Source organism: Artemia franciscana, chromosome 1 (genome assembly GCF_032884065.1).
Source record: "Artemia franciscana chromosome 1, ASM3288406v1, whole genome shotgun sequence".
Classification (NCBI taxonomy): domain Eukaryota; kingdom Metazoa; phylum Arthropoda; class Branchiopoda; order Anostraca; family Artemiidae; genus Artemia; species Artemia franciscana.
The window spans coordinates 14811746-14831680 of NC_088863.1; the positions used below are offsets into that span (position 1 = coordinate 14811746).

General features: G+C 32.7%; 1 protein-coding gene across 1 annotated transcript in view; it reads left to right on the forward strand.

The window, feature by feature from the left end:
• Positions 1-19935, forward strand: part of LOC136035066 (uncharacterized) — a 312741-nt gene that overhangs the window by 2613 nt on the left and 290193 nt on the right. Inside the window, exons 3-4 of the mRNA XM_065717017.1 lie at positions 14840-14922; positions 17700-17875. Of these exons, the coding sequence (XP_065573089.1) occupies positions 14840-14922; positions 17700-17875 (259 nt within the window). The remainder of the gene's footprint in view (positions 1-14839; positions 14923-17699; positions 17876-19935) is intronic.

Consider the following 19935-nt stretch of genomic DNA (forward strand, 5'->3'; position numbering starts at 1 on the left):
TGGAGTACCTCAAGAATCTGTTCTTGGTCCCCTGTTATTTCTATTTTTTATAAATGATTTATGCAGAGCTTTTAATGTTATTTTGTATGATCTTGAATTTGAATGTGACGGGGAAAAAGTAATTGTCCCCAGCTTTGCGGATGACAGTCATTTAACTGTGGCTGCACAAACAGGAATTCAGCCGTTGAGTCGTATTAGTTTTTTGTTTAGAGTTTGTTCAAAAGTGGATGAAATTTAATAATTTAAATTTAAATTATAGTAAATCTTCCATTGTATTGTATGGTAGGAGGTCAAATTATTACCCTTGGATAGATAGAATCAATTTTACTGATATGATTATTTTAAGAACAAATTGTACAAAATATCTAAGAAATTTAATTGATGAATATGTTAGTTTTAGAGAATATATAGATTATATTAGTCTTCAACTCGCTAGGAATGTTGGCATTTTTAAGAAAGTTGAAGAATATTTTCCAAAGAGATATTCTAAGAACACTGTATTATTCCTTGATTCATCCTTATCTGCTATATTTTTGTACTGTTTGGGGTAGTACATTTCCTTCTCTCCATCATATTCGGGTTTTGCAGAATAAATTGCTTCGAGTGCTACGGGGTGTTGGTTTTAAAGACTCGGTACAAAAGAGGTATATAGATTGCAAGATCTTGCCTTTAGCAGGACTTATTACTTTTTATCAAAGCTTGTTTATATTTAAATATTTTCAAAATTGTTTACCAATATGTTTTAAAATTTGAATAGGGAAGTGATATTCCTACACATTTTACGAGACAGTCCAATATAATTCGTCATCCGCTTGCTATTAACTGTAGATGTCAATTTTCTATTCGGCATCTAGGACCCCATGCATGGAATTGTTTATCTACGGCTTTGAAAAAAATGGATAATTTTCGTGAATTCCAGCGGCAATTAAAGCTATTTGGCCTTAATATTTGTGGCTTTGAAAGTTGAGTGGACCTCAAGTGGAACCAAGATGTTGGATTGTTTTAGGCGATACTGGTCAATTGGTTTTAGTTTCTTTATATTTTGTCTTTTTTCAATTGTAATCCCATATCGATCGAAATATAGGGTAAATGAATTTTTTCCTTTTTTTTCTTTTCTCTTCTTTGCTTTTTTTTCTTTTTCTGTTCTTCTATTTTCTTCATTTTCCTCTCCTTTCTCGTCTTGTTTTATTTGTATGTGTACTGGGGTTGTAAGCCCAAACAAGCTTTGCTTCGGCCCATTTGCTTGTTTTGTTTTGTTTATTTATATTAATGAACCCAACTTTCTCTCTCTCTTGAAAAAATACCAAGTGTCGCCAAACGCTAGATGGTGTTGATAGTTTTTGTCGATACTAGCACCAGTTTCTACTCTTATAAGTTGCTCACATCTTTGGTCTAATCAAAATTGAGCTTCAATCTTAATTATTTACCCAAAGTAGCGTTCTTTGACGCCTTTCAAAAGCCATTTCCATATATTTGGTGTACACCAAATATACCCAAAAACTTTTCTTTGTTCCAAATGAAAACAACGAAAAGTCACAATATTTTCACTGGTAAACTCTCTGTCCTCTGCTGCTCAAATCTCTTTTTTTTTTTTTTCATTTTGATTCTAAGAGATGAGGAAACACTCGGGCACTATAAATTAAGCAAAAACCGTTCTGAACATGCTAATGTCGTTAATGACTGATATATTGAAGAACTGCTTCTAAATGTGAAATATAAATATAATTAATCATGTTAAGATAGAAGTGAAAGAATGATATATAAAGAAAGAATTATATATTCCCAGTGTACTAAGATTATATTCTATAGAAATAAAAAAATTTGAAAAAAATCGAAGAAATAAAGGAAAATCAGTCAGTATATAATTCATATACATAAATATTTAAATAATTTGCCTTTTTTACTATTTTGAATTAACACCTCTGATATATATATATATATATATATATATATATATATATTCAGAAAAAATAAAAGTCAGAATAATCTATAAATATACAGATTAATTACTCTATACTACAGGATGCGCATACAGTATTATACAATGTTGCGTAGTTTCACACCAACCATAGAGTGGTGTCAGTGAACATGTTTCTCGTGGAGGGGAAGCCTTAAACCTTAAAAAAAATAAAAAAGAATGTAATTTTAGACCAAAATCATCCAATTTTTCATGAGAAGTCCTTCAGATTAATATAGAGGGGATTTCAACCAACAACCTCACTTCGTCTGGAAGGATGTATTTGGACTAAGTGTCTAATATTGATTTTGTAGGTTTAAAAGCTTCCCTCTTACCCCAAAAACCTCTTGGGTGTGAAATAAAGGATCACAGTCATATGCTTGATTAAACAAATACAGAATGTTTTGAGGACATCTCCTAGGATCAGTGCTTGTCTGACTAACTCCTCCCGCTCGAAAATATATATATCATGGCCTGAAAAATCATTTTTGGTGATCCATATCTCCGCCCCATTAAATAAAACAGTGAAGGGGCGTTATTTTTTTTTTCAGGTTGATTTTCATTTATGGAATATTGTTATGCATAACTTAATAGTAAACATCACGACTATTTGCAGAAGACTACAGACTTGTCCTATTTATAACTGTTCTGAAGATGTTTTATTTAGATACAGCAGTCTTTTTCGTCGATCTGCTCTTTGCTTTTTCGGGATGGAGATGAACACATTCTATTTTCATTATGATAAACTTCCCGAAGTTAGTTAGTAGCACATATAAGTTAATATTATTTTCTTTTTTTATGAATAACTATTTATCAACATTATATGTTTAGTTTGTAAATAATTTTTCCTTAATTTTTTTTAATTTTTTTTTATAAAGGTAATATAAGAGAAGACTACTTGAAATTCTAAGACTTTCGTGACCTAGAAAGTAGAATAGGAAGGGCATGTTTGAGTCACCCGGATATTGTAACCGTAATTTTAAGTGGAAAAGGTAAACTAAAGGCTTTCAAAAATATCGACTTACTGGTTCTTTCTTCTTTTAAATAAAAGGATCTTGGAAAGGAAAATAAATAGAGTCGGTTGATACAGATCTTATGTTTGTCAAATATCAAGTTACCAAGGTCGCAAAAAGACAGTTTAATACTAGATTTAGGGAAAGATTATTAATATAAAGGGAAGGCATGGCATTATGAAGAACGGTGTCCTCTTATGGGCAAAATCGCAGTTTGGTGCCCAAAATGGCAGACAATGTCACTTCCTCTCAAAAATGACACTAACACGCTTAATTTCGTTCCAATTAGCCCTCTCTTGGTTTTCAGAACCACTATTTCAATACAGTCACCCCTGGATAGAACAAATAAAATGCATCCGCAATTTTTCTTTCAGGAAAGAACTCAAAATTCTATAATGTCAAGATAGAAGCTTGATTCGCCTACAGTATTTCTCAGATATGCTGATTTTAAGAATATGATTTATTTTTATTGCTATTTAAAATAATCAATAATCAAATTTTTTTTAAATAATCAATATTTTATTGATTATTTTATAATCAATATTGCTTACCTTCTTGGGGGTGTTTTTTCGAATTTTGTTTTTCAGGCTTGTAGCCTTTGATGGATAACATTAAACTGGATGCATTTTATATTTTCGGAATCTGCATAAAAGTCAATTCTTTTGATGTATTAATTGTTATTAAAATTATTTATGTGATGTTTCAGTTACTATCGGCTTGAGTCACTCGTAACTTACAGTTAGTTACCACAAACTGGCTGAAAATATTTATTGCTAAAAGTAATTTATTGGAATTTTGGAAAAGAGCCTAAAACTCCTCAATTATGGTGACGAAACGAAAAAAAAAACCAGTCAGGTAGGAAAAAAGTTCTGAAGTTGCCAGTAGCAGAATTTGACAGAATTTTAAAAGCTGCCCATACTTTAGCGGCACAACTTTCAAAGTTCCAAAGCTGCCAGTAGCGGAATTCGACAGAATTCCAAAAGCTGCCCTTACTTTAGCAGCACAACTTCCTAATTGCAAGTTCCAAAAAAGTTCCAAACTGCCAGTAGCAGAAATCGACAGAAATCCAAAAGCTGCCAATACTTTAGCAGCACAACTTTCAAAGTTCCAAAGTTACCAGTAGCAGAATTTGACAGAATTCCAAAAACTGCCGATACTTTAGCAGCACAACTTTCAAAGTTCCAAAGCTGCCAGTAGCAGAATTCGACAGAATTCCAAAAGGGTGCCGATACTTTAGCAGAACAACTTTCAAAGTTCCAAAGCTGCCAGTAGCAGAATTCGACAGGATTCCAAAAGGGTGCCGATACTTTAGCAGCATAACTTGAGTTTTGACAGCTTTCTTTGAGTAAAAAGCATTTTTGTAAGTAAAAATGGTATTCTCAGACAAAATCTACCAACAAATTTGATAACTGCCAAGTAGCATTGCTGCTTCAGCTTGACTAGGTGAAAAATGAAAACAGGCTAGTAAAAGGATGTGAATCACTAGAAGGTTCATGGAATGAACTTTAAGTAAAGAAAAAAATATATGTATGGGAACTCTTTTTGTTATTGTTTGGATTAACCTTCTGTATGCCTCGCGGTCTCCTACTAGACGAAGAAGGTCCAAGAGGGGATGAGGCGTGAAGTTGCCCTTCCACCTAGATCCCTCCGTGATCGAACCAGCGAAGTGTCTAGAGCTGGATTCTAGTGGGGATTGTTAGGAGGCTAAGGCGTTTGTAAAATTTAACATATATATATATATATATATATATATATATATATATATATATATATATATATATATATATACATATATATACATATATATATATATGAAAGATTATATTAAAAAAAATATATAAAAGTTCTAATTTACACTCTTTAAAAAATTTAGTTTAAAAACAAAATATTAAATAAAAAACTAGTTAATGAAGTTTTACTGTAATTATCTGTATTAACCTTTTATTTCTTATGTATTCTGTGTACCTTTAGGAACAAATACACCTCCTTGTGGCGTTATGGCGTTTAAAATCTAAAATGTCAATAAATAGCTTTACGTAATTTTAAATCGATTGGCTGTGTGAGGATTTTCACTTGATCAAAATATGACGCTTTTTGGGCCGAAATTATGGTTTTTTCGCCACAGAATGCCATTTGAACCTCGTCCGAAAGAGTTTCTACCCTATATTTTTCGATCTTTATTTTGATTAAATAAAAAAACAAGTTATTTTAACTGCAAGCAAGGAGCGACATTAAAACTCAAAACGATCAAAAATTAATCCGTATATGAAATGGATTCTCCCTTCCGCAACACCTTGCACTTTACCGTAACGTTTGACTCTTTGTCACAACTTTACTTTTTCAAACAATAAAAAAAACTTTAGCGTAAAGAGCGAGGCGTTGCGTAGGGGAAAATCCATTTCATATACGGAATAATCTCTGTTCGTTTTGAGTTTTAATATCGCTCCTTACTTGTAGTTAAAAAAACTTTTATTTTTTCTACTCAATTTCTGAACGTTTTTGAATTAATGCATGTTTTGATTTTGGCTCACCGCACATGAATAATTAAAACGAAATTTGTATATATATATTTTTTTGCTAAATGGCTTTCTCATAGTTTTTGGTCGGACGATTTTGATTAAAAAGGGATGGGGGAGGAGGCCTAGTTACCCCCCCCCCCAATTTTCGGTTACTTAAAAATGCAACTAGATTTTTTTATTTTTTGTACGAACGTGTTTATCGGTGATAAACATATGTATCTTATGAATAAACTTAGGTAACGAACTTCTATATTTGTGTATTTTTATTACGTATATGAGGGGGTTTCCCCCTGGTCAATACCTCTCTCTCCACACTAAAGCTTGAATTTTTTCCCAAATCTTTAAGAACGACCGCTGAATCATAAAGGCCGTAGAATAAATAGTTGAAATTACTAAGAATACTTTGGCGTAAAGAGCGAGGTATTGTGGAGAAGACGAACTCCCTTATATAGGTAATATTTATATTCGTTTTAAATTTTAATGCTATTCATTTATTCCGGGTGATTTTTGTTTTATTTTCTCATTGTTTTTTTAAATAATGCTAGAAAATCCTGCACCCCCTTCATGGAAATTCTCTTCCCTCTTGATAAATTCCTCCATAGAAAGATATTCCCATGTAACCCCCTCCCCCCGACCCACCGCCAACCCAAGGTGAAAGATCCCCCTGAAAACGTCTGTACGCTTCATAATAGACATTACTATATGTATACAACGGTCAAAGTTTGTAACTTGCGGCCCCTCCTCCGCGGAATGTGGGGGATTAAGTCGTCCCCAAAGACATAGATATTATGTTTTTGACTAAGTTGAACAGAATGGCTATCTCAAAATTTTGATTCGGCCGACTTTGGGGAAAAATGTGCGTGGGAGGGGGCCTAGGTGCCCTCCATTTTTTATGGTCACTTAAAAAGGGGCACTAGAATTTTTTATTTCCGTTAGAATTAGCACTCTTGTGGCAATATAGGACTACTGGGTCGATACGATCACCCCTGGGAAAAGAAAAACAACAAAAAAAGCAAATAAACACGTATCCGTGATCAGTCTTCTGGCAAAAATAAAAAATTCCACATTTTTGTAGATAAGGGCTTGAAACTTCTACAGTAGGGTTCTTTGATGCGCTGAATCTGGTGGTGAGATTTTCGTTAAGATTCTATGACTTTAGGGGTTGTTTTCCCCCTATTTTCTAAAATAAGACAAATTTTCTCAGGCTCGTAACTTTTGATGCATAAAACTAAACTTGATGAAACTTATATATTTAAAATCAGCATTAAAATGCGATTCTTTTAATGTAACTATTGTTACCAAAGTTCCGATTTTTAGAGTTTCGGGTACTATTGAGCAAGGTCGCTCCTTACTACAGTTCGTTACCACGAACTGTTTGATAAGATAACCTATGAAAATAAACAATAAGAAACAGATAAACACGCATCTATGACAATCCTTCTTAAGAAAGAATACAAAATCTTGAATTTTTGTAAATATTGGCTTGTAGCCTCCACAATACAGTTTTTTAATATGCTGATTTTACTTAATATTATTTAATTCAATCTTTTTCATTACATTTTTTTATTTTATTTATTTAAATAAAAAATGTCAATTATTCATAATTTTAATCAAGATGGGTTCCATTTTTTCTTTTATGAAACATTAGGCACATTTTCAAAGGTTCAGAAGTTTTGATGGGTAGGTTTAAACCTATTAGATTTTTTGCATTTGGAATCACCACAAAAGATGGTTCTATTGATGAATATATTGTTGTCAGAATTCGATTTTTTTTCGAAGTCTTGCTCACTATTAACATGAGTCGCTTCTTACCTACAGTTTGTTACCTCAAACTTTTTGATTTACTGGTTTTTCACAAACATAACCAATCATAAGTTCTTAAATTTTTGTCACTTCGTTTTGGATTCATAAAATCTTATTTTCTTGACATGAACTTCTTGAATACTAACCTCTCTTTAATTTGAATTATAATTATAATACTAATTTGATGCTAGTGCTATACTGGGACTAATAAAATAAAATATTAATACTATATTAAAATACTAATACTAATATCATATTTAATACTAATACTAATTTAACTCTATTTCTTTAATACTAAGCTTTCTACTCGATCGTAAAATTTGCCCACGTGCCTCCCTCCTCCTCCCTCCTCCCTCTTTTGCAACGGAAACTTTAATTCTTTCACATTAAATTCCTCATGTAACATGGAACAGTTCAGTAGCTCAACAACAAGTTATAAGGCCATTAACAAGATGCATAAATAAAATCTATCTTTCGGGAGTTCATTCTTCATGTTCATCAATATTTTAAATTAGGGCTCATTAATTCAAAGAGTTGGAAGGCAGAAGAAAAATCCTTCGAGGGAATTTTGCTTTTGGCAATAAATTCCAAGAAGATAACTTTTTCTGTCCCTGGAGTGCTTTTCTAAGAGGATTTTAGAATGTCCTGTCTGTCAAAGCTTGGATATTATTTGCAATTTCGGATTGGGTGTAGTGCCCAATGGTGAATATTAACTGGATACGATTGAAAAGTGTATCCTTTTATTTTATCTCTGCAACTAACTGGAGCGTCTTAGAGAGTTAAGGGCTTATTTTAAAGGAAAATGCTATTTTTAAGTTTTTTTTTGTAATTAGAAAAACACAATATTTATAGAAGAATCACTTTCTTATGAAAAAAATTGATTCCTTGTATGCAAGATGATGAATGAAATGATAAAAGTAGCTTACAACCATAAATACCGTTAAAGTATGATTATTTGATAACGCAAGTTACAATGGAGGTTCATTCTTTACTATACCCAGCCAATATTTATGAAAGATCCTGAGCTCTTTATCATCATCGTCATCATTTATTTTATCTAAATATAGCAGAAACAAAACAAAAAGATTGGATAGTAAGAAAAACGGGTCCCCAGAAGCAAGCTTGTGAAGGGATCCATTAAACCCTTATAAAACTACAAAAAGACAGCGTATAAGAAAATGGCTCAATAAATTAATATAACATATTAAAAATCAACTGGCAACTAGTAAAAATCGGACCACTGAAAAAAGTAACAAAAATATTTCAAAAAGAGAAAAGGAGGAAAATAAACAAAGGTAAAGAGAAGTAAAAAAATTACAAGACTAAAATTGCGGAAGGACCCGTCGAGAAACTGCCTTCGCGGAGAGAATATCTAAGTATCACTTTAAACAGAAGTTTCAATATTTAAAGTGTTGACGGCGTGAAAGGGGGTGGGGGTATATTTTCTTGGTGAAAGGGGGTGGTACTATTGAAAGGATTTGAAATAAACCAATGGCAAAAATTAGCAAGCCTGGAAAATTTCTCCAAAAAGGCTTTAAACATGTTAATACCAAGCCCACAGGGTCAAAACGTTATTTATAATAATATAATATTATGTAATTAGATTATGATTTTGTTGTCACTATAATAGTGAAATAATTTTACCATTGAAAAAATGCAAAGATTTTTCATATTCCCTTGTAAATTATTTCCTGGTTTACTTCTTTGTTCTTTCTTGAGATTTTTCTTTTTTTCTTTCTTTTTTTTCTGTGTGGGGGTGGGGGTCTTGCAGAAAGCATCATGAAATATGATTTCACTTTATGGATCCCCTTTACTCTAGATTTCATGATGTAGATTTCAATAAATTTGGAAAGATAAAGCAATTTGGGTCAGTATTTGTGGCCCGTTTTTGGCTAGGATAATATTATTATTTCGTATTTGGGTCCTCTTGGGCAAAGGACCAAAACCTAAACAAAAATCAGGATTCTCAGCAAAATCATCATACTTGGCTAAGTTTAAACTCTAAAATTTTAACAAAGAAAATAATATCTTTGATGGACTCCACTTCAATCTTGGAATTCCTAAGAGGAAATCCGTTTCACTCAATTGTTCCTGAAATCGAAGAATTAATGAAGTGAAACTGAACCTTCATGGAAATTTTCTAAGATTAAGAAAGAATTTCCCCACTAGAACTAGTGAAAAGATTAATTGATGTTTACAAAAGGAACTAATGTACTTTCAGAGATTTGGATAGAGGATGTTAGCTTTAAGAAGAATGGCAAAAATATTGAGTTCAAACCGAAGTTTTAAGGAATAGGAAAACAAAATTTTAACTAGTAAAAAAATTAACCTAGCAAAGCAAAGAAACAAAGAAGAAGCTTTACATAGCTTTTATTTATTCTTTCTTTGACTGTTTAGGGAAGAGAGTGAGGTAAAAAAGGAATATATATATATATATATATATATATATATATATATATATATATATATATATATATATATATATATATATATATATATATATATATATATATATATATATATATATATATATATATATATATATATATATATATATATATATATATATATATATATATATATATATATATATATATATATATATATATAGTTACTAAATAAATATTGAATTTACAGAATAAATAGTAGAATGTGGTTTCGGATTTCAAGATAAAACACATTCAATCAGGGGTTGTATTTGGTATTTTCCTAAAAAATTGAAAGAAAAACAACAAAATTGCCCCCCCCCCCCCTGGATTCTGACAAACATATTTTACCCCCTCCCACTTGACCTTTTCGTAAGTGGACGCCAAAGCATTCAATGTAGTAAAAATCAAATAGCAAATAACTTTTATTTTCTGTCTTTGCTCCTGTAGAGCTCAGTCGATAAAAAACTCTTGACAAAACCTAAAACAATACGATGAAGAGGTTGTTATTTACCAAGAAGTAAAATTCTTTATTTAAAATTCATTTACCAAGAAGTAAAAATTCATAAAATAATATAATTTTCAGAATCCTGGAGAGAATGTTTAGTCTAGTAAACACAAACAAAATCAAACCTCAAGTTTAGTTCGAAAGAAAATCAGCCCGTGCAAAATTCAACTTGTCAAAACTCAACCAGCAGAAAATTCCACATACTAATTCAGCAAATATTAACCAAGTCCTAAAAAAAACGGAGCGTACATGAATTATACCTGAAAAAGCTAAATCCAAAAAAGAAATAGAAATTAATTTTTTTTTCTTCAAGAAAAGTTTTGATACCCTAAACAAAGGAAGAAAGAGATTGAGTGGTCTTTACAAATAAATGCAGAATCATTTTTAAATAAATGCTGAATCATTATTGTTTGATAAATCCTGCTGCGGGATACCACGAAGTTTTCATGGATATGCAAGTGCTCATTCTACAGAATTAAAACTTACAAATGTCCACAAATTTCTTTTTCTATTTAAAAAATATACATTGATGTAGTTTTTCTGCATCATTAAAATAAATAAATCGAGGGCCCTTTTACTTTTCGATTACACAGCCAAAGAAATAAACATAGAATAACAAAGGGGTCAACTTAAAAAATAATGAAAATATGGTCAAAATATGGTCATAAATAAAGCTGAAATTGTATATTGCCAACTGTATAGTTGAAAAAAAATCTATTTTTTCTTCACTCTCTTGTAAGCTTAACGCTACAAATAGTTCTATGTTTTTTCTGTTAAAAACGATTCATATCATCTCCAGATCTATATTAATCAATTTATCTGTAATAATAACAGCGTTTTAAGTACATAAAATTACTTTTACCTAGACATAACATAATACTATAACAACCTGATTGTGTTTACGCCTGTTTTTCTTGGTTTTATTTGGAAAAGGTTTTCTCCAGTATTTTTTTTTTGTTATCTTTGTTTTTTTCCTTTTGTTCGTTACAAGTTATTCAGATTATCACCAGATCCATACTGTCTTTACTTTATATTAAACCGTTGTCTCCTTGATATTTTTCTTTCTTCTCACCATCTTATTACTTTCATGAGTATATATCTTGGTTGTATCTTGGAAAAAATGTGTTCCTATTAATTATTTATACGCACAAGATTTCTGATTTTTTAATCAAACCTACTTACTGAGTGTGATCTCCTTAAACCTTATAAAATACTCGCTTACCTTTTGGCTTCAGCTATAAAAAATATATATACTCCTTCCGATTATATTGGATGCCAGCTGACTATATAAGTTGTGAAATTAGTCAAGAGAATACGCTTGCCTTAGTCTTCAGCTACTTTTTCCATTACACAGACGTCTAATTAGTTACGAACACTTACCAATTATATAAACTAGCATTTTTCATATTATCAATTGATCCATATTCCTCACTGATTAGTAATTGTAGCAGTTCTGCACATAAGTCGCTAAAATACTTTGTAACCTTGTGGAAGTTTGATTACTTCTATGATTGGCCATCTTGGTTAGATCTTTTTAGACTAATAATCTGTTAATTCTTTGTTTCTTTTTTTCTGTCCTATTAATCATAAATTAGGTGGTTTATCATTTGTTTCGTATTACTTGCTCGGTCTGTAATTATATCAATGTTGTTTTGTGTATAGAAATATTGTTGTCGATCCATTTTATAATTTTGTCATTATTTGAGTGCTTCCATGATTGTATCAAATAAAATTTTCTTTTTTTTTAACTGAAAGTAAGGAGCGACATTAAAACTTAAAACGAACAGAAATTACTACATGTATGAAAGGGGCTGTTCCCTTCTCAATGCCCCGCTCTTTACACTAAAGTTTGAATCTTTCTCCCAATTCTACTTTATTAAACAGTACAAACTTTAGCGTAAAGAGCGGGGCGTTGAGAAGGGAACAGCTCCTTTCGTACACGTATTAATTTCTGTTCGTTTTAAGTTTTAATGTCGCTTCTTACTTTCAGTTAAAAAAAACTATTTTTTTTATTTAATTTCTGAACATTTTTGAATTTATGCATTTGATTTTGGCTCTCCGCAGATAAATTATTAAAATAAAATTTGCATATTAATTTTTTTTGGGCTGAATGACTTTCTGTTAGTTTTGATCAGACGATTTTGAAAAAAAGGGGTGGAGCAGGAGGCCTAGTTGCCCACCAATTTTTCGGTTACTTAAAAAGGCAACTAGAACTTTTAATTTTTAACGAACGTTTTTATTAGTAAAAAATATACTTAACTTAAGAACTAACTTACGTAACGAACTTCTATGTTCTTATATTTTTATTATTTGCATGAAGAGGTTTGCCCCCTCGTTAATACCTTGCTCTTTACACTAAGCTTAAATTTGGTCCCAATTCCTTAAGAAAAATTCATTGAATTTCTCTTCCCCCATGATAAATTCCTCCAAAGAGAGATCCTCCCACATAGCCCCCTCCCCTCAACCCCCCTAAACCTAAAAAATCCCCCTGAAAACGTCTGTACACTTCCCAATAACCATTACTTTATGTAAACACTGGTCAAAGTTTTTAACTTGTAGCCCCTCCCCCGGAGACTGTGGGGGAGTAAGTCATCCCCAAAGACATAGTTATTATGGTTTTCGACTCTGCGGAACAAAATGGCTATCTTAAAATTTTGATCCGTTGACTTCGGGAAAAATTGAGCGTGGGAGGGGGCCTAGGTGCCCTCCAATTTTTTGGTCACTTAAAAAGGGCACTAGAACTTTTAAATTCCGTTAGAATGAGCCCTCTTACGACATTCTAGGACCACTTGGTCGATACGATTACCCCTGGGGAAAAGAAAGAAAAAAAACAAAAACAAATAAACACGCACCCATGATCTGTCTTCTGACAAAAAATACGAAATTCCACATTTTTGTAGATAGGAGCTTGAAATTTTTGCTGTAGGGTTCTTTGATACGCTTTTCAAGATGGTGTGATTTTCGTCAAGATTCTATGACTTTTAGGGGGTGTTTCCCCTATTTTCCAAAATAAGGCAAATTTTCTCAGGCTCGTAACTTTTGATGACAAAGACTAAATTTGATGAAACTTATATATTTTAAATCAGCATGAAAATCCGATTCTTTTGATGTACCTTTTAGCATCAAAATTCCGTTTTTTAGAGTTTCGTTTACTATTGAGCCGGGTCGCTCCTTACTACAGCTCGTTACCACGAACTGTTTGATACATTCGGTATCCTAGTTGTATTTAGAAAACAAATATAACCCCTCGTTTCCCAAACAAAAAATCAAAGTTTTCTTTAAATTCGAAGCAGTTAATGTTTTGGACTGTGGAGGCAACATTGTTATGCTCCTTATTAAACTCTTTTGCCTAAATATTTTGAAGTCTTGGGTTTGTCAACGTACTTCCCCGATTATATATCTTGAATGTCCTAAGTTGCGTTCGATTCAACGAAACCTAGTTAATTAACATGTCTACTGTTTTTGCTTTTAGCGTTTTACTTGCGAAAAAGTGAAGTAGGTGAACCAAGAAAGCTCAGCAGGCTTTTATAAACAGAACTGGAAGTTTGGCAAAAAATTTCAAGTTGCTATAATGTGAGCCAGAAATCTAAGTTCAAATAGGGATAAAATTATCTTAATAGACCTGGATAAATTTAACAAAAAATAGGCTACTAGATATTTCTGTCACATATGCAGTGACCGTCATAGGTAGTAATACTAAACAAACAAACAAAAACGAATTTATATATAAAATAAAATAACCACATATTATTTAATAATCTTATTCTTTCTAAAGCAAAAACGGAAGTGAGTCTCTTTGACCTTTCTGGATCCGATTCATTAGCATGAATTGAACTAACGCTTGGACAGAGGTTAATCGCATTGGGTGAAATGAACTTTACTCTACCTGACTTTAATAAATTATCGTAAAGGGAGTTCAAACCAAATTCAACCGTATCTCTATTTAAAGCCAATAACATTTTCCTAATTTTAATTGTTTCGCGAAAATTTTGCTTTAAACCCCGGTCCCTAGAAATCAAAGAGATATTATCGAACAAAAAAAATTATCTGGAAAATCAAAATTATGTTCCAAAAGAGATGAAGTGAAATCTTTATGTTTAGAATTTGGCTTAAAAGCTGATGAAATCGAGTTTTGATGCTGTAGTAATCTTATTTCTAAGTTCTGGTTAATTCATCTCACACAAGAGCTTCCGTAAGTACAAGGGGTCGGATAGACCCCATTTTGCTGCCCCAATGAAGTTAGATTCTTCCTAGAATTTAGAAAACCTCCCAAAGTATTATATCTCTATAAAGATACCTTTAAACCATTACTGTGTGAAATTCTTTTAAGTTTTTCACTTAATCTGGGTATGTATGGCAAGGAAAAAAAAAATCCTTTTCCTGAGTGGTCTCCAAGGCTTCCCTAGAAATCTTCAGAAATTGTTTTCTTCTTTTGAAAAAGTCCAGCTAATTAACCACCACAGAAAATTTTATTCAAGAATATGGCTTTAAATAGAGACACGGGTGAATCTGGTTTAAACTCTATTTACGATAATATATTAAGTCAAGCATAGTAAAGTTTAATTCACCCAATGCGATTAACATCTGCCCAAGCGTTAGTTAATTCATTCTAGCGAACCGAAAGGTCAAAGAGACTCACTTCCGGTTTTGCTTTGGAAAGAATAAGATTACTAAACATTATGCAGTTATTTTATATGTAAGTTATTGTTTTTAATTATTATAGTTTAATATTACTACCAGGAGCCCCCGGGCCTGGGTCACGAAATCTACAATTTTTCTATTTTGTCGAAATTTTTGTTTCAAATTCTCAAATAGAATTTTCTTTTTATTATTGACCTCTCCTCCCCTCAGGAAAAAGCCTGCACAGTATTAAACCATTCTCTCCTAGGTATTATGTAATCTTGTGATATTCTTTGACTTCCTTAATCTTGGAGCGAATTTACTTATATTAATTTTTGCCTTCCGTTTTATTATAAATTGTTCATATTATCACTTGGTCCATATTAATCAATTAGGCCATAAATATAACAATACTTATATAAAACTATTCTCGCCTAGATATTTCACAATCTGTCATAATCTGATTACTTCCACGATTGGATACTTATTCAAGATTATTTTCAAATCCTATTATGCATCTTCATCGGGCGCCAATAACCCTATTACTCGTTACTATGGTTCCAGGACAGTTTTCTTTTCTTTTCCAATGTTTCTCCAGTTCACTGAAGCGAACTGAGTGGCACATTTTCGACTGAGAGAATTTGAAGTCAGAGCACAAAATGTTCTAAATGGAAAAAACTGCATTAAGTGAGAAAAAGAGGAAAGGCGTACAATGACCGCTGACAATTCCACGGACAGTAATTGTTTTAAAAGGACTGCCATGTCATCGGAAATACTCGAAAGATTCAAGTCTGGTTAAGTGTCCTTTGTTACTCCTAAAGAAAATAATTTATGAGTTTAATGGAAACTGGTAGGACTAACATAATCCGGGTTGACATAAGATGTAATTCTAATTCTGTAAAAGAGGGGAAAAACGTAATTTTAATGTAGAAACTCGTATACCCTTTATAATTTTGTTGATATATATTTCGTTAAATGTCGTCCACAAGTGGCTCTCACTTTTTGACAAAGATACAGTCTAGGCTTACCTGCCTCAGAGACCCAAACTTGAGAACAAGGTAAGCTAGGTTGAATTCTAAATTGGAGGACGGGTGGAGGGGGAGGAAGGAGCTAAACAATTTTTGTTTCTGATCAATCAAAACTTGTTTTTTAACAGCTCCAATGGGACTTGTAATCTCTGCACAGTTAAGTAGCATGGTAAATCGATTGACGCTATGCGTTGCCGGGTCGCTAAAAAGGTTGATCCTTAATATCTCAGGAACAGCTTGGGATATCACGTCAGAAGTTTGGGGTAATGTTGACACAGAAGGATGGGGGTGGGTGGGGGGCAAGTTGACGCTGACCTATGAATTTAGGGAGAGGTCATAACTAAATTAAAAGACAACATGTGTATCCCTGCTATCCAAATATGCCACCGGCAGTGTAGGGGCAACAGCTCCGGTTATTGAAGTTGAAACTCTTAGACAATGTATCAGACGAAAGGAGGAACGCAGGGGGATTTTAAATTTTGTATTTGGAAAGGGAGCTTATGTCATAATCTATTTGCATAAAAGTATTGGAGTAATTCAAGACACTACATGGAGGTTATCAAAATTACGTGTCTACAACCTCTTGGGAATGGTATGAGGTGATACGTTAAAACTTTCAAATAGTCTAAGGGAAGGCATAAGTGAACCCCCACTTTTAACATAGGAGAGGAGGCAGGGGGGGGCTTAACATACTTTTTTTCAATCCACCTAACTCTTTGCTCTATATGTCCCTATTAGACATATAATCTGCTCATGGTGAAGTATCAAGGAAAACTGAAAGGCAATTGGTAATGCCAGGTACTCAAGAGGATGACATACTTGACGAAGACAGACGATGACTCAAGACTTGCTGAAATGGGGGTTCTTCGTTTGTGGAAATCGGGCGAATATGGTGGCAAGTTTTGATTGGTCTGGTGCTAGTAAGAGTAGTTGGTATTTTTTATTTGACGTGGTTATTTGTTTCAATTTATGTTCATATTGAGTCTCATTTAGTAATCCATAGTAGTGTCTACTCGTTTTAACCTTTTCTGTGACTTTATTTCTGCTTGTTTCAGATTTTAGCAGGGTACTTCTACTTTTTTGCGAAAAATTCAATTTATAGAAAACGTTTTTAAGTTAAATTATCTTTGTTTTTAATTCATTTCTTTTATTCTTGGTTAGATTAACATTTTATTTTGTATTTACTGAAGAAGTGTGGGATCAAGAGTTAAAATCCCTGGGTTGTAATTTAAATTTTTGAACAAAATTTTACTATCCAGTCATAATTTTTAATTATCTTTAGTTTCATGCGATAAATTCTTAATAATAAATGTCCTACGGAATATGTACCTTAACTAAAATTTTGTTCCGTTATTATATATTTTCCTTTTCTTTCTCTATTATTCTTTAGTTTTGTTTCGTATTTTCATTCTCTCTTTTAAATATAAATGGAAACGCTACAAGGCCTATGAAGTCGTTTACATAAAATTGCTCAAAAATAACACCTTTACCAATAAAAAAATTAAGGCTGAGACAATCATGCTCTCCCATGCCATCTCTTATGGAAATATTGAGTTTGATATGTTTCTTGGCTAAAAACCCTTAAAAGTACCTACTTTACTGCTATAACCGAAAGAGCAAACTCTGCGAGTCTCAGAAGTCAGAGTCATCTCCGCAATATTATTTGCAAAGGTGAGTGTCCCACACGAAACACTTGACAGTATTCTACAAGATCTACCTAAATTGAATTTTAGTACAATGGAGCCGGTTTAAGCTCAGTAAAAGAATCTCGTCTCCCCGGAAGAAATGTAAACTTCACGCCGATGACTTGAACTTTCCTTTCTAGGGCCCAACATCTGGTGTGCAATGGCCTACACACAAGCTACCCATTGGTTTGGGGTTTATGGTCAAGATTTTATTTGTACTGACACCAGTGACAGCAACTGTAGCCTTATTTTCCGTCCTAACAGGTGTTATGACAAGTGCCTGGCTTTACAGCGAAGAAAAGTTTCCAAATCCAAAGTAAGAGCTCTTGTTTTAGAACTTTTTTAATTCCCAAAAGTCAATCCTTTAGTGAGAAAGAAGGTCAAGCTTAAAACATATACAACAAGTGTTTTGCCCGAATTGAAAGGGCATATATGCCAAAACTTTTTTAAACGTTCCATTGAAATGAAAAGTGAGAAAGATTCCACTACTGATCCTTTTACTACACATTTCATTTGCGAACAAAAAGGCCGCAGATATGAAAAAAATGTCTCAGTACCCGTTGCTCATTAAATTTATGTAGCCGAATATAATTTAATCATTTTTAAATTACATTTAATTTCCGTAACGTTCAGTGAAACAAGACTGCAATATTTTCACTGCAATATTTTCACCATTTAAGTTACAATTACAATTAAAGGATTATCATTTTAATCTTTCAACAAAAATTATTCCGGGTACATGCTTAATACTTCTATTCTAATTATGTTACAAAACATTGACAGGAGGTACTACAAAATAGGACCTCTAATTTCGGCCACTGCTATGTATCCTACATGAAGTGTCACCGCAATATAGATTATATGGATGGTAATCTTAATAAAATTGATGATGATAATAGCTCCCTTTTGTTACACAGCCCAGGGAACTGCTTTGGTTCCTGATGGCAAGCTTAACATAATGACAAATTATATTTGAATATACAGTTACAAGTATCACTTCAAGCTCTACTCATCCCTAAAGGCCAAAGGATATATGTCTAGCATTATGTTTTAATAACACAGTGTTAATATTAATGCTAATCACATTTAACTGAGTTTCAAGACCTGTCACAGTCCCCCTCCCCCAAGATTCTTAAAAAAGAGGAGCGTTCAACTAAGTTGTATATACAGTTGGGTCGCTATATTATACAATAAGTCCGTTAAGATACATTGGATTCTGATTCTGTTTGCTGAGACTCAAAACTATATCCGTGACTCTGATAGGGAGAAAAATCTTTTAGTGGAGTGGGTGTGGTGGGCAAGGGGTCCAACTAAAGATAATGTGTATTTTCGCTCTTTGTCAGCAATGCTTTCAAATAAGTAGACAAAATTTTATATCTTGGGTTTGCAGCTAAGGGGAATTTATTTGCTTTCTAATATATATTTTGCAATCATTGGAATCTGATCTAAGTCCTGTGGTGGCGCAGTGGATTTGATCTTAGCTTGGTAATACGGGACCCAGGGATCGAATCACGCTGCAGGAATGCACTGCAGGGCCGACGCAGGGACCTTAGTAGTCAAGAAGCGTCGTTAATTCTTAAATAATAATAATAATAAATAAATTCTGATCTAATCTAAGCTATTCCTAAAAGATGAGTGCTAAAACATTACTGGGTTAATATGAAAAAGTGCTATTACAACACCTACCAACTCACTGCAGAACCCGTTTCCAGTAGATTTACCCAAATCATGACAAGAATCCCTGGTATGGTATTCCCTGGTATTCCCTGGTATTAGTGGTAGTATGGTGTAACTACTACTAAGACCAGTAGTTGTAGCACCACGCCGCCTGAGGTTTAAACAATTACGCATTATCCTTTGAAGTTTTAGATAATTTCTGAGGAGTCTAGGATCCACAAGATGACCGTTAAGATTGCCAGGCAAGATTTTGACTAAGTTTTAAAATGTTATGCTATACTTACTTGTACTATGGGTCCAAACAAAATTTTTATTTCCACTGGAAGTTTTGGCCTTCTTGCGCCCGGGGTAAAATCTTGATTAGCACCCAGCCCCAGTGTACTAAAATTTTCAGACAAAATTAAAAAAAAAATCATCACTTTACAAAATTTTTCATTTATTTAAATCTGACTTTTTCTACTTTAGCCTTAGTTATCTCATCGCAACTTATTGCTTGTGGGATAATTAAAACTTCGGATCCAATTTGCTTATACTTACGCCAACAACTCCCTTTACTTTAATTCTATTAAAATAAAAGTCGCAACTTATTGCTTGTGGGATAATTAAAACTTCGGATCCAATTTGCTTATACTTACGCCAACAACTCCCTTTACTTTAATTCTATTAAAATAAAAGTTTAAAAAATTACAAAAAATCATA